Genomic DNA, 13,061 nt, shown 5'->3' on the forward strand with positions numbered 1-13,061 from the left:
GGTCAGCTCTGCTGAGTGCACAACGTGGGATTGTCATGTTTGCTCTTTCTCGGCATGTGATGTCACGTAGTGGAAAGGTTTGAAATAAGCAGGTCTCGTCTGGTGCCTTGTGAGGGAATTAAAAATGACTGACTAAATTATAACTTATGGTTTGTGCCTTAAAACTAGAGCAAAGGAATGTTTAAGGCAGGATGGGAAATTTGTGACAGTGCTGCTGCTTGTCGAGGTTAAAAATACCCTTTTTTATGATCCAGGTTTGTTGGGTTTTTTTCCCCTTTTTGGCTTTTGTCCTTTGCCTTGGGCAGATGAGTTGTTGTTTTGCTAGTTTACTTTGGGGTAGTGATTTTTACGTAGTGTGAGGTGTATGGTTAATATTGCAACAGAGCAGTAAAAGATTTAATATGGAACGTGTCAAAGATGATGTGGCACCATCATTGCTCACCAAAAGAGAGGTCCCTGGTTTGCCACTGGAGAAGCACTGCCAGCTAGTCCATCGAAGGAAAACAAACGATCCTTTGAAACTCTTCTGGAAAATGAATTGCCTTCAATGCCACATGTAAAGCGTGCCACAGTTGGTGCCTGGCAGTGTGTCTGTTAAAGATGCGTTGAGGGATATGTGAATATTGGGTATCTTGGGTCCTGCCTGCCTAAAACTAGTAGTCAGCTGTACTCTTCAGATAGTCCCAGGGCTTCCCAGTCAAGAGCTGTGGCTTTGATTAGCCTTGTGTTCTAGGAGACCAGCATGGCATGAGCTGAGCTAGGAGGAACTGGGAGTGGCAGAACCTGTAAGCATAAGAATAGCAATTCGTAATGAAAAACAGAACAAAAGCATGTTTGAAAGAAGTCAGAAGACAACCTGGGAGAAAATTAAAGTGAGAGGAAAGGGAAAACTTTAGGCTTTCATGGTACAAAAGAAATGAAGTCTGACGGGAGTGGGATTCAGGGAAGGGAAGGAGTCATTGTCACTTAGCATTTTTAATGGTTGAATGTAATTTATTTTATAGCTGCTCACCACCAGTTTTCTTTTTGTGTGGTCGGTTGTTAAACAACAAAGCCATCTGCCTTGTTTCATGGTATCGTTTTTTTACACAAACTAGGTGAATGTTCTCTGAATGTGAAGTGCATGTTCTGTTTGACTCCCATTTTCACTTTTTTTTTCCCCTTTTTTATTCTGTAGATTCCACCAATCTGCAAGCAAAGATCACGGCACAGTCTGGGAGGAGATTATTCAAGGCCGTTACTCGAGGCTTCAGAGGTAGGTATAAATTGTTTTTCTTCCTACTTGCAGGTCAGAGGAAACTCAAGCCCTTGGAACATCTTTCAGTTTAGTCTGCTGGTGTTTTTTTAGTTGCACTATTTACAGTTTTGAAGTGCAGCAAGTTAAATGGCAAGTTATGCTTCTGCCTGTAGAAAAGATAACTTTGCTTAGAAGCTTCAGACCGTTGCACTCTCCTCAAGAAGTCTTTCTGAATCTCTAGAAACTAATGATAATACAGTAACTTACAAAGACGAGTTCTTAAAAATGTAGATAAACTTTTTGAGGGTTGTCGGGACTTCAAAGCGTGAAATCTACTGAAATTGTTTTTTATAATATTTTTCTTTAAAATATGAAAATTGAAATTTTGATTTGGGAAACCTTGAGGTCTACTATCAAACTATATACATAAATCAGATTCCTGAAGAGCTTTTACATAACTCGAACCCAGAAATTGTCAGTATGTAGCAAATCTTTTAAACAAAATGCAAACTCTTTTCGAAAAGCTTTAACACGTCCATTGTTTGTGGCAGACACTTTTAAATTGAACTTTAATGAGTTAATATTTTTTAGTACATCTACATGCATTAATAAATTCAGAAGTTTTCTCCGGAGGGAGAATTTATTTAGGAGGGAATCTTGGCCACATGTTAAGAGAAGTGAACATTTGTTTTTAAAAAGCAGATTCTTTTCCTAAGTGCACCAGTACATGCTGCACGTGGGTTCCAGCAGGGGCTCTGGACCAGGTTAACTTGTACCTGTCGTGTGACACCAGTGAGCTGTTCTCCTGTTGGGAGAGAGAAGTGGGAAGCACTTCCATCCCTGGAAGTGTTCAAGGCCAGGTTGGATGAGGCTTTAGGCAACCTGGTGTAGTGGAGGGTGTCCCTGCCCATGGCAGGGGGGTTGGAACTGGATGATCTTTGAGGTCCCTCCCAACCCAAAGCATTCCATGATTCTATGATTTATCGATTTATTTTACCCCCAAGTAAAGTTACTCTTTACACATATGGAAAGAGTATTATTGCTTAAGTGTGTTCTACTTTATATATTAATGTACATAAGTACAGTTATCCTCCAAAACTTCAATTTCTTTTCTGTGTTGTTTTTTATGTTCTTTAGTCCACTTTTCAGTTTTTAGTGTCCTTTTAACTGAATATTTAAGGCTGTGTTATCTTTACCTCCCGGCTACTTGGAACACGGTCTTTACTCTACAGCTAGATTTATAGTCTCTTTCTTACTATTGTTTCCTTAAGCAAGGCAAGATTTTGAGAGAGAGAGGTAATATTTTTTTTATTAAAGCAAGCTGGTACGGTTGGAGGATGAGGGGTGGAAAACAGACCAGTAGTAGTTCTTTTTGTTGGCTTTGACATGCATGTTTCCTGAGGTTCTTACAAATTGACTTTCCATTTTCACACAGATCCTCCCGAGGTGGCGACTGATAGAAAAGAGAATGTGTTGGCATGGTCACGCAGGTGGAGGGCTTCACACAGATCCAAAGGAAGGGGTAAAAATTGCTTAATTAGTATTGCTGCTTAAATAAAAAATGTGATCAGCTTCCCCCCAAAAAAAAGCTGAAGACCCCAAGCAACAATTTGTGAAAAACTGTATTGATAGATATGTGAATAGTGTGGCGGAGTAGATACTGTGTAATTGTTGATATATGCTTACTAGCTCTTAATCCACCAAATGTTTGTAGTAACTATGTTGTAGTGCTTAAATTGTTTTATTAAAAATACAGTCTTAGTGTTACAGACTCCTTTGAAGTCGGCCTGTGTTATGTTAGATTTTCTTTTCATGGAAAGTATGTTCCTTGGTAATCTGTTGTGGTTTGTTATTCTTGTTGATATTCCTGATATTTCCCTGTGTCTTGACATTCAGGGTAGTAGAAATCAGCTTGTGGATGGAAGTTAGTGCATCAGTTGGTAAAATTGCACTTGAAGGGGGAGGGGGCAGTAATTAAACTGCATGTATTTTTACTTGGATTTCATGTTAATGCATCTGATATATTTTGACTGTATTTATATTCAGGAAGCATACGTTAAAATAATCATGGTAAGTAAGTAAGGAAAAGCAGTATCTTTTATTAGACCAAATGATTGCAGTTAGAAAATGAGGCAAGCTTTTAGTTAAAACAGCACAATATAAACTTTGCATGATTAGAACTACAAAACCAAACCTCTTGAGCTTAAGTAACTTTCATTTTGTTGCTTCCTGTGCAAACTTATTTCTGATACTTTGTGTATTTGCAGAGCAGTTCTGTATGATGGTTATAATGTGTTCAAACTGGGGTGGGATCTTCCTAAAAGTAGCAAAGACCATGTTGACGACAGACTGAAATTTCAGTGCAGAATCCAGGTCTTTCAGGGTGGTTTCCTCGTGCTTGACTTTTCTGACCATGTATTTCCTACAGCCTCATTTGTAAAGAAACTGAAGAATTTTGATGTGAGAGTTATCCCTTCTGTTTGTGCTGCGGGCAGAAGTCAGGAGGGGTGCTACCAAAACCTATGCTTTGGTAGTAAGAGGGAATTTCATACCTGGAGTATAGACAGCTTGTTTTAGCAAACATCTGTCATCTTTTCTGCATAAGGCACAGGAAGGCACAGTAATCAGACATCTTCAGTTAGCGGTGCTGCTGGCTCTGCATGTAATACTAACTTTAGACTAACTTTAATTAAAGACCCTCCTTACAGCAGGTATAGGCTCTTTCAAAGATTTCCTAGGCAAAACAGACTTTAAAGCCAGCAGACTATCCTTCTCTGTGTTCACCCCAATTGTATGTGTTATGGAATGTAATTGTCATGGAGTGTATTTCTCCTGTAAATGGGAGGAGGGTATTATCCCCTGTGTTGTCACTTTGGTGGTCACGCATCTGTTGGGCTTAATTATTTGTTGTTGGGGCTTTTCTTCCTACTAGAATTTCTGTTCACCTGGGTATGTTGATTGGCTGAATGTTTTCCTGTTTGCTGTCATAACTCGGTTTTTCACAAGTCCATGGAAAAGATTTTGTTGTATGTACATAGAATGAACTCACCCTCATATGATTCAGTTACAAATCCATTTCACAGACTCGACTTCAGAACTGACCTATCTTCAAAAATACCATGAGGAGCTGTTTATTGTTTCTTTAAAAAGCTGCTTCCTGAAACGCAGACATTTTTCAACTGAACCCCTCCACATGTGATGGGCGACTTCCAGGCCAAATCTATTTTATCATTATAGGTATTACATGTTTAATCATCATGTATTTTCTTTGGAATAACTACTTGTCAAAGATCTACAGTTTGGCATCATTCAAAAATTTAAATTTCAGGGTTTTCTCTGGTCAGAAAGGAAATGGAAGGTTGTTTGTCCAGACACTAGTGATGTTAAGGAACAGTGGATGTTCTTTAACACTGAAACTCACTAGGAATATGTTAGCCAGAAATTTTGATGCCAGCTGATATTTTTTAGTCTGCTAGACAGTGTAAATATTCCAGGGCCATTCTTGGTTCACTCATTACTTGCAGCTATTCCTGTATAAGCCAATCCTCTGACTTTTTTATTCCAATAAATGGAGCCATAATATAGGACATTGTCAGTTAAGGCTGTTGTGTAACTACACAAATAGCAGCTCTTAAAGATTGTCAGGGAGAAAGCAGCAGGAACTAGCTGTAGATGAAATGAAAGGCATGAAGAGTGGAAAAAAAGAGAGTAACACTGAGTGCAAAAGCCAAGAGGTTCTCAGCAAAAATGAAGAGAAGGAAATCTGATGTTACAAGTGCAGTTGTTACACTTGTGTATACACACATTTGTATTCAGTGTGCAAAAGTACTGGCACCCAATTTACCATGTGAGAACTTTTTTCCCCCCTAAGATTATGCTTTCAGGATAACTACAGGTGATGTACATGTCATTATTTTGCAAAATCAGACGGGTTTCATAAATGGAGTCAGTTCATCAAGGTGTTTCATGAGCTCCAGAGGTGTGAGAGAAATGGGCTGGGACTGTACAACTGAGCACTCAAAGGGAGGAGAAAGCAGGGGAGGGAGCAAGCTGCCAGTGGCTTGCAGAATAACCTCATGCAGATGTGAGACAGCTCGTGCTAGTAGAATAAAGAGGATGATACAGTTCCTGAGTGAGTACACAGGGAGCCAGAACTGGAGCTTTTTTTTCTTCATCAGCAATGACAGCTTCAATGCAAGTCACACTACCATTTTCTTCCATCATGCTTCTGATAGCTCCTCATCCTGGCATAGGCTTCATCCATAGTCACAGGGTCAGCCCAGTGAGTGCTTGGCAATACTCAGTGATCTTGGAGGTTGCGAAGAGGAAGGAATACTTTCTCTTTTTCCCCTCTTTAAGTATTTTAAAAGGTCCAGAACCTGGAGGGAATGGGTGGGGGGGACAGGAAGATGGTCAATGCTCATTCCTTTGCAAGTAGTCTTCAGTGTTTGGTAGTGTGTCTCAAAACATACTGTATTCAAAAAGAAGAAAAGACTTTTCTTCTTTGCTTCCTGCTATATTACATTTATAATACTTCTCCTTCTGTTCCTTCTATTGCTGTAGAAATAGGCCTTGGAAGAAAACATAAAACATTGCTACCGCTTAAAAGGAGGTAAAATAAATGCATCTCTCAACCTTTTTATATACCACAGAGGATCAAAAAAGGGCCTGAGTCCATTAAACAGACTGCTCATTTTAATTCTTAATGTTGCCACTTGCGTATTTAAACCATTTTCAACTCATGTTTCTGTACAACAGTGACATTTATTTCATGGTAAACTTTGATGTAATGTGTGTACGTTTTGCATCTCCTTTGATATTTCTTCTTATTCCTTCGCAAGGCCTTTGGCAAATGACTGGCTGCCTTCTGACTTTTTTTCTGAACGGATTTACTTCTGTCACCGTTCAGAGCCATGAAGAAATGGAAATAGGTTCCTTGTCTGCTTCCAGTTTAATTTTTTTATTTCATTCTTTTTAATAGCTTTTCTGTGTGAAATCTGCCTAGCCAATAACAACAGATAATTAGAACTGCTCTGGTTGCACTAGTATCTTTTGAGTTAATGTGATACCCTTTTTTTAAACTTCCTTTTAACCTGTAAGTGGTGATCAAAGGTATTTTCCAAATGTTTGAACTGCTATTTATGCATATCCTTGGCTCAAATGGAAAGGTTCCTGTATATACTGCAGCAGATACCCCCATCTCCTGAATGGGTAGGACACAACAGAAACAGTTTTGCATCTTCACTTACAAATCTTCCATATATCCATTTTTAAAAAGTAGTTTCAAATGTGCATATACTGTGTAATGCTCCAGTACATTTGCAAGCGTTGACAAAATGCAGTATCTCTTACCCTTTGGTTTTCTTTGAAGCTGTGACTAGAAACACTGAGATGAATCTTTTGGTGCTTTTAAAAGCTTACAATTTATAGGATTGGCTTCTCTGGTTGCCTCAGCAATCTTACCTTTTAACAGAAGGCTCCTTTCTTGCTCATTCGCACTGGACCTTAACAGAGAATTTCTATTCTATTTTGCTTTATCCTCATTGTCAAGGAGGGAGCATTTAAAGTACACAGCCTAGTGAGGGAGACATTAAAATATATTGTAAAACTCCCCTTTTTACTGACTTCTGTAATGAAAAAGCTGTGGACTAGCTTTTTGTTACCTCCCCTCCTCCTGACTACAAAATATTGCCTGAAATAGAGAGATTAGCTGTTACTTGCTGCCTTCCCTTCAGCTTCAGATAACCTTCATGTCTTTCAAGTTAACCCCAGGGCAGCCAACAGAGTCGTTGATACTTGTGCTGTTTGTTACTGCTTGTGCTGTTCTTCTCGATTAAGTAGCATGATTTAGGCTTCAGATGATCTATTTAGCTTGAGAGTTTAGTGGAATATATCTCAAGTGTAAGTGATACAGATATCTATCTATCTGTAAAATAACCTGTATTTCTGTTAAAAATATAGCAACCAAAGAAACAGCAAAAAGGAAATCCTAAAACAAACCCCAAAACCTCAAACCAATATTTCTTGAGAAGACTTATTAACTGAATTGTGGTCTTGTTTTGAGCAAAGCGAAACTTGAGGTTTGGTGAGGGAGAACATATTTGAAGAATTAATTTAAAAATCAACGTACTCAACCTAACATGTGGCCACGCGCACCTTCTGCCTCCCGAGGTCCAATTACCCAACTTCAGAGGCCGTTCTGTTAACGGAAGTGGTGGCATTGGCAGCTGGGTTAAGGTCACTAGGGTAGTTTTCTTGCTGGTAGTCATAACTTCATTGGGCACCCATTGAAGAACTAGTCTGTGGGTTACTGAAAAGATGCCCTAAAAGACATGGACAGAATAAGAGTATTTCTCACTTCTCTGCAAAGGTTGTAAGATGGCCAAAGAACTATGAGAGTGATGGTTGGAAATGCTTAAATTTGTGGTAATGCGACCAGATGATCTGAGCTGAAATTTCTATTTGGTTCAGTTTATATATCAGCATAAGTGGTCAGTTTCAGAGATTCATTTGAGTTGCTATAGTGCTAGTGGTTTTTTAAAAATACTGTTTTCTGTTGTGACTCACTGAATGTTCTCCAAACTAGTTATGTTTCTTGTAGACCTTTCAGACTTCTTCTTGCCTTAGCTTTTTGTTACTTCATTAAATCCCACCTGTTGTTTCTATGCTACACTAAAACAGCTTCCAAAGAAGAAATACCAAGCCCTTGCATTTTGTACAGAAAACCTGAGAAGATAAGAAAGAAGGGTCAGTTTATTTGTTCTGTGAAGCATTTCGACTTTGGTGAATTGTGGCTTTCTCTGTGTTCCGTTTACAGCAGCTATACTTGCACTCTCGAGGATGTGTGAATTAAGAACAATTCATCTGTTTTAACAGCGTGTCATGGATGTAAACCTAGCAACTTACAACTTGAAATTTTAACATGCCATGCTAGTCTCCAACGTTGTGAAGTGTCTGCCTATCAAATAAAATACAGAAGTGATCTAAATGTATAAAATTCTTTCTTATTTATACTGTTATTTTGCTCCCTGGTGTCTCTTTATAATGCGTTGCCTTTGTTTGTTCTTTCCAATAGCTGAAAGAGATAGATGCCAAAAAGATCATCAGAGCAATGTTGTCTTATGTGTGGCCCAAAGACAGACCAGACCTGCGAGCCAGAGTAGCCATATCCCTGGGCTTTTTAGCAAGTGCAAAGGTAAGAACAGATACTTCATTGTACTGTGATAGTTACTGTTCATCTGCAATTCATACAACGAATAATTTCCTTTTTTAATATTTAAGGCCTTAACAATTTCTGTTTCCTGTGTAAGGAGCATACAGTACTAGAAATAATAGCTTGGATTTTGCAACGGGTTATGTATGCATGTGATGTGTGTGTGTGGTTAGGGAGATGGTGATGGTGACCAGAGTCTTTACTTCCGTTGCTCATGTTAGTTTATCCCAGGATTTTCCATTGACAGTTAACCATTTACATCATAAGTTATGGGAGCTGTGAGTTCAAGGTTGCTTACAGATCTTTTCTTCTTGTGTGGTGCTGTATCTGTTAGACAGGATTTCTTCAAGGCTCTGTGCTCGTTCTCAACTCTGAACTTGAGCAACGTAGTGGTATCTACTCGCAACTCTTGCAGTGCTATGGAAAAGGGGATTTGAGCTCCAGTCTTTTCTTGATATTTCTCTGTGAGATGAAAGTAGAATTTCTGCTGTTTCTGGGACTCTTCTGGTGTCCTAATGTGAAAGAAGCTGTTTAACTTATTTTTTATATTGATCCATGCCTTAATTCAGATGACTTTTCTTGTGTTCTTTTGATTATGAAATGGAGATTCACTCTTACCGTTACTTCATTGTGTGAAAGGATCTCTTATACTGTTGCCTGCAACAAAATTAGTGTTTCTTGGTTCTTAGAAAGCAATAAGCTTTCTGCAGATTAATGGAGGATAAAATTCAAACTTTGTGCAAACTTTGTAGAATTAGTTCAGAAGAGCAAATGTTAACTTTGTGCAAAAAAATCTTTTGCTTTTGAAAAAAAAAAAAGAAATATTCGATTGCAAAATATTGGGAGTAAATTTCATAATTTCATGGAGACATGTGGCTCAACTGGGTTGCTTCTAAGTGTGGCAATTTTTACCAAGCCTAAAGCTAATATTAGTATCTTGCTGGGATAAGCTGAAGTAGGTACTACTTGGTGATGAGCTTTAGCACTTAAGCTAGTTGCACTACCAACTTACTAGCACTCAGCAACATTTCCATGTGATGAAAAGAGAGAAGAAATAAATTTCAGCTATGTAGGTGTTGAAGGAAGAGTGCTTGTGAGGGAAACGTGTGCATTTATTTCTGCTGAAGAGGAAAGGCCAATCTTGTGGTCTGTGGCTCTTTCTCATGAGCAATCTATCAGGTGCTGGCTGGTCCTGTCTACAGTAGATATTTCGGTGGGTGCTGCTGTTGAGGACCTTGCTGATAATGTAGGTGAGGACATGTAGGATATGGCATGTCTGTACAAAGTAAACTTCCACCCTTTTTGTGTGCCTGTGCAAAATACACAGCAATGCTTTCGATGACACTTAAGCTGGCTGGGAAACTATCTGCTCAAAATGCAGATGCTGGGAGCATTTTGCCTTGTATACTGTGCAGTTGCCCTGACAGGAATATTTAGCTGATTCTGTGCTTGGTTCGTTGAGGTTTTGTGATAAATATTTAGGAATACCCCGTTTACCAGATGGATATGAAAATTCATCTAACTCGCATTCTTTTTAATGCCTCTTCTTAGTAATATTTATAATAACCTGAAGGCAATTTTGAAATAAGTTTGAAGTATTTTTTTCTCTTCTGCTCTGTCCCCCGGCTTTCCTAATTTGTAGGAGTTTATGAATATGATGAAGAATGTGAATCCAGAATTTAATCCTGCATGTGGCAGCATTGTACCTTGCTTTTAGGAAATCCATTAATGTTTCCAGCAGCTTTCTGGGGTGTAATGAAAATTGACGGCCAGGGTGCCTGGCTCTTGCAAGTAGCTCTGTATTTGGTATAATACAAAGCTATTCTTTTCCTACTAGGAGAGATGTTTCCCCCTATCAAAAAATCAGACACTTAATTGCTCTTTGAGGAAGTAACTGGATGTTTGGCTCTCTTAAGTGTTCTTTTAAATTCCTTACTTTGAATTCTGTACAAGGCAGCCTGGAAGCCCTCATGTCCAGAGCAAAATCCCAGAAGCAGAGCAGAACACATGTCGAGTTTTGCCCAGGTTTTAGGAGATGCCTGTTAAAGCAGAAATGCTTAGTGAGAATGTTTGTTTTGGCAAACATGGATTTCATTGGGAAAACGCACAGCAAGCTCTCTACAGAGTATATGTTGTAACTGGCTGGGGTGAAAAACTTTACAGGTGTCTTCTAGCTGTTCTTTGCTAATGGTCTTTGTTTTGTTCCATTTCTGTCATAACAGAGCTATGTTAGAACTCAGACATTTTCAAGTGACTGCCATTTAACAAGTTACCTCTCATCACCCGAGCTATGTCCACTCTTCCTTTGTGGGATGAATTTCCTTAGATTGCTTCATACTTTACGCGTTCTGAGTATGTGTGTAGTTATTGTGGCATAACTGACATGCAATAGTTTGTTACAGAGCTATAGTAAGTCTGTTGTATCATCGAGCCCTGAACATCTGCTTTTCTTCCAGAGCAAATTAAAGGTCACTTTGTCCTGGAGAAAATGAAATACAAATTAGTTTACCTGTAGCTTGCCTGGACCATGGATAATCCTGTGCAGTTTTCTCATTATCCCCTTTGGGAGCCCTTTGTTCTGACTGCGTGTGTGGCTAATTACAATGTACTTGATAAGACCACACAAGCAGTTTGTTCAAGTTTCTCTGCTATACAGTTGTGTCAGCACAAGAATGCCAGCATATCTTTCTCCTCACTGCAGTCCTGGCCCGATTTCTTTGTTCACTATGAACTTGTCTGCATCTGAAGGATTTACATCCTTATTGTGGATTTTGTCTAAAGGCTGCTTGTTCTCAGGGGTTTCGTATAGAGAACTGTATGATCATGATGCCTGCTACTACTCACCTTCCCCAGTAAGAAATACTTTTGTGAGCCTTTTGGCCAATTTCTTGTGAGTTTTGCAAAAGAGTTTGGTGAGATTTTGTACCCCTATATTTATAAAGTTGAGTTTCCAGTTAGAAGAAAAGATCCAAATGGTGACTCGCTGAGACAGGGGCTGTAGGGTGGCTTCAGTTTTAGCCTAAGAAATGTCCAGAGAAATCACAGAGGAGAGGTAAGTTATGACATCCTTAGCCATAGGAAAAAAATTACTTCACACCTAGTTTGATTGGGCTTCCTTACCCACAAAACACCAAAAAAATTAGGATAATACCTCCTTGTTCTGTTGATTGAGAAATAATTCCTCTTTACGTGTCCTGGTTCAGTAAAATTCAGTTTCAAAACAAAGCCAGTTTGTGTGCAGCTACTGAAGAGCCTTCAGCCACAATCTGTCTTGACTCCTTTTGTGGGACCCAGTTGCCTGTCATTGAACAAATTATTGTGGTTTTTGCTTCCTTTTTGTCTACACATAACTGCTGGTAGTATTGTTAGCCTTCAAAGCGAGCTGTTTGTGTGGCTCTTTATGACTGGGAGCTGACAGGGTGGAATCTGCTTTAGGGCTAGTAAGGTCTTTTTTTCCTTGGAAGATTTGTTGTATTATGACATGCTTTAAGTTTTTATCTTAAATATTTATAGGCTATCTAGGCATGTGCAATCTGAAAGATGCAATGGGAGGACAGGTGAGAGGAGTACACAAGGCATTATCTGTGTTTTCAGACACATAGATCAGCCTGCACAGGTTCCACATGCCTGGTTTTTCTTTTTCCACGTTCCCTCTCCCATTTTTTGCTGGGTATGTATAGTAAATGCTTCTTTTCTGTTCCTTCTCTTCTTCTGTGGCACAAAAAGAAAAAGTGCTGGGGCTTCTGAGAAACTGGATTAAACACATGAATATGGCAAAATTGCTTGTCACCTCTGTCAGCCTGTAATGGTTTTTGGCCTTGTGGTCACAGACCAAGGATGTGTTATTCATGAGCCAGAGAAACCTTTCAGACTATCTGCATTTCTGCTGACTGCTAATTCTGTACATTTCAGGAGAATAAATTGTTTGGCTAAGGAGGCAAGACATGAGTGTTGTATTGTAAATTTTGTCTGCGTGCAAAGGTATCTGTCTGAGCAGTTAAGTATGTGCGTATGATCTTGGTGTTTGTGGGCTCAGATGGAGTTAGATAATTACAGTAAATCTTTAGAAATTGCTAGCTTTTTGAGAATTTTCAGGTGAAAAATACTTTTTCCAGTAAGAGAAAAAAATTTAAAAATATGTTTCAAGTCATCATTAAATTCAAAGGCGGCGTGAAACCAGATGCTGCTTCCCTCTTTAGGACCACATTTTGTAGCTTCTTTAGCAGTCTTGCCTCCTCAAGAGTTGGAGTTTTCTGTTTATATTTCCACAAATGGAGAAGTTGGATGTGTACATTTATATTGGTCCAGAGATAAATTCAGTCATCTTCATGTCACTGTTTCTTATTGAATTATTGGCAGAAGAAGAGTTCACTGTAGACCAGTTTTATCGTGTTGGGGCTCAGCCTGTCACTAATACATCATCTTGATTAAACAAGAAATACTGGGAAGAGCAAAATGAAAGATAAGACTGTTTGCTTTAAAAGTAGTGTAGTCCCACAAGGGAGTAGAGATGATGATGCATTGTCAGCTTAAAACAGTGCAGTCATTTAAAAAAATGTTTAAGCTCATTTAAGCATGATGCATTACACTATAACGTGCTGTTAAATGTCA

The 13,061-nt window shown here is 38.9% G+C and overlaps 1 protein-coding gene across 3 annotated transcripts in view; it reads left to right on the forward strand.

Moving 5' to 3' along the window:
- The window catches only part of ABCB7 (ATP binding cassette subfamily B member 7), a 40,262-nt gene that overhangs the window by 6,209 nt on the left and 20,992 nt on the right, over positions 1–13,061 (forward strand). For 2 of the 3 annotated variants that reach the window (XM_086619650.1, XM_086619651.1), the window contains exons 2-4: positions 1,178–1,255; positions 2,673–2,759; positions 8,313–8,432. In XM_086619650.1, the coding sequence (XP_086475776.1) occupies positions 1,178–1,255; positions 2,673–2,759; positions 8,313–8,432 (285 nt within the window). Of the gene's footprint in view, positions 1–1,177; positions 1,256–2,672; positions 2,760–4,320; positions 4,475–8,312; positions 8,433–13,061 lie in introns of those variants that run through there. The other variant, XM_086619652.1, reaches the window with a different exon arrangement.

This window comes from Tauraco erythrolophus, chromosome 13, assembly GCF_009769465.1.
Source record: "Tauraco erythrolophus isolate bTauEry1 chromosome 13, bTauEry1.pri, whole genome shotgun sequence".
In the NCBI taxonomy this organism is placed as follows: domain Eukaryota; kingdom Metazoa; phylum Chordata; class Aves; order Musophagiformes; family Musophagidae; genus Tauraco; species Tauraco erythrolophus.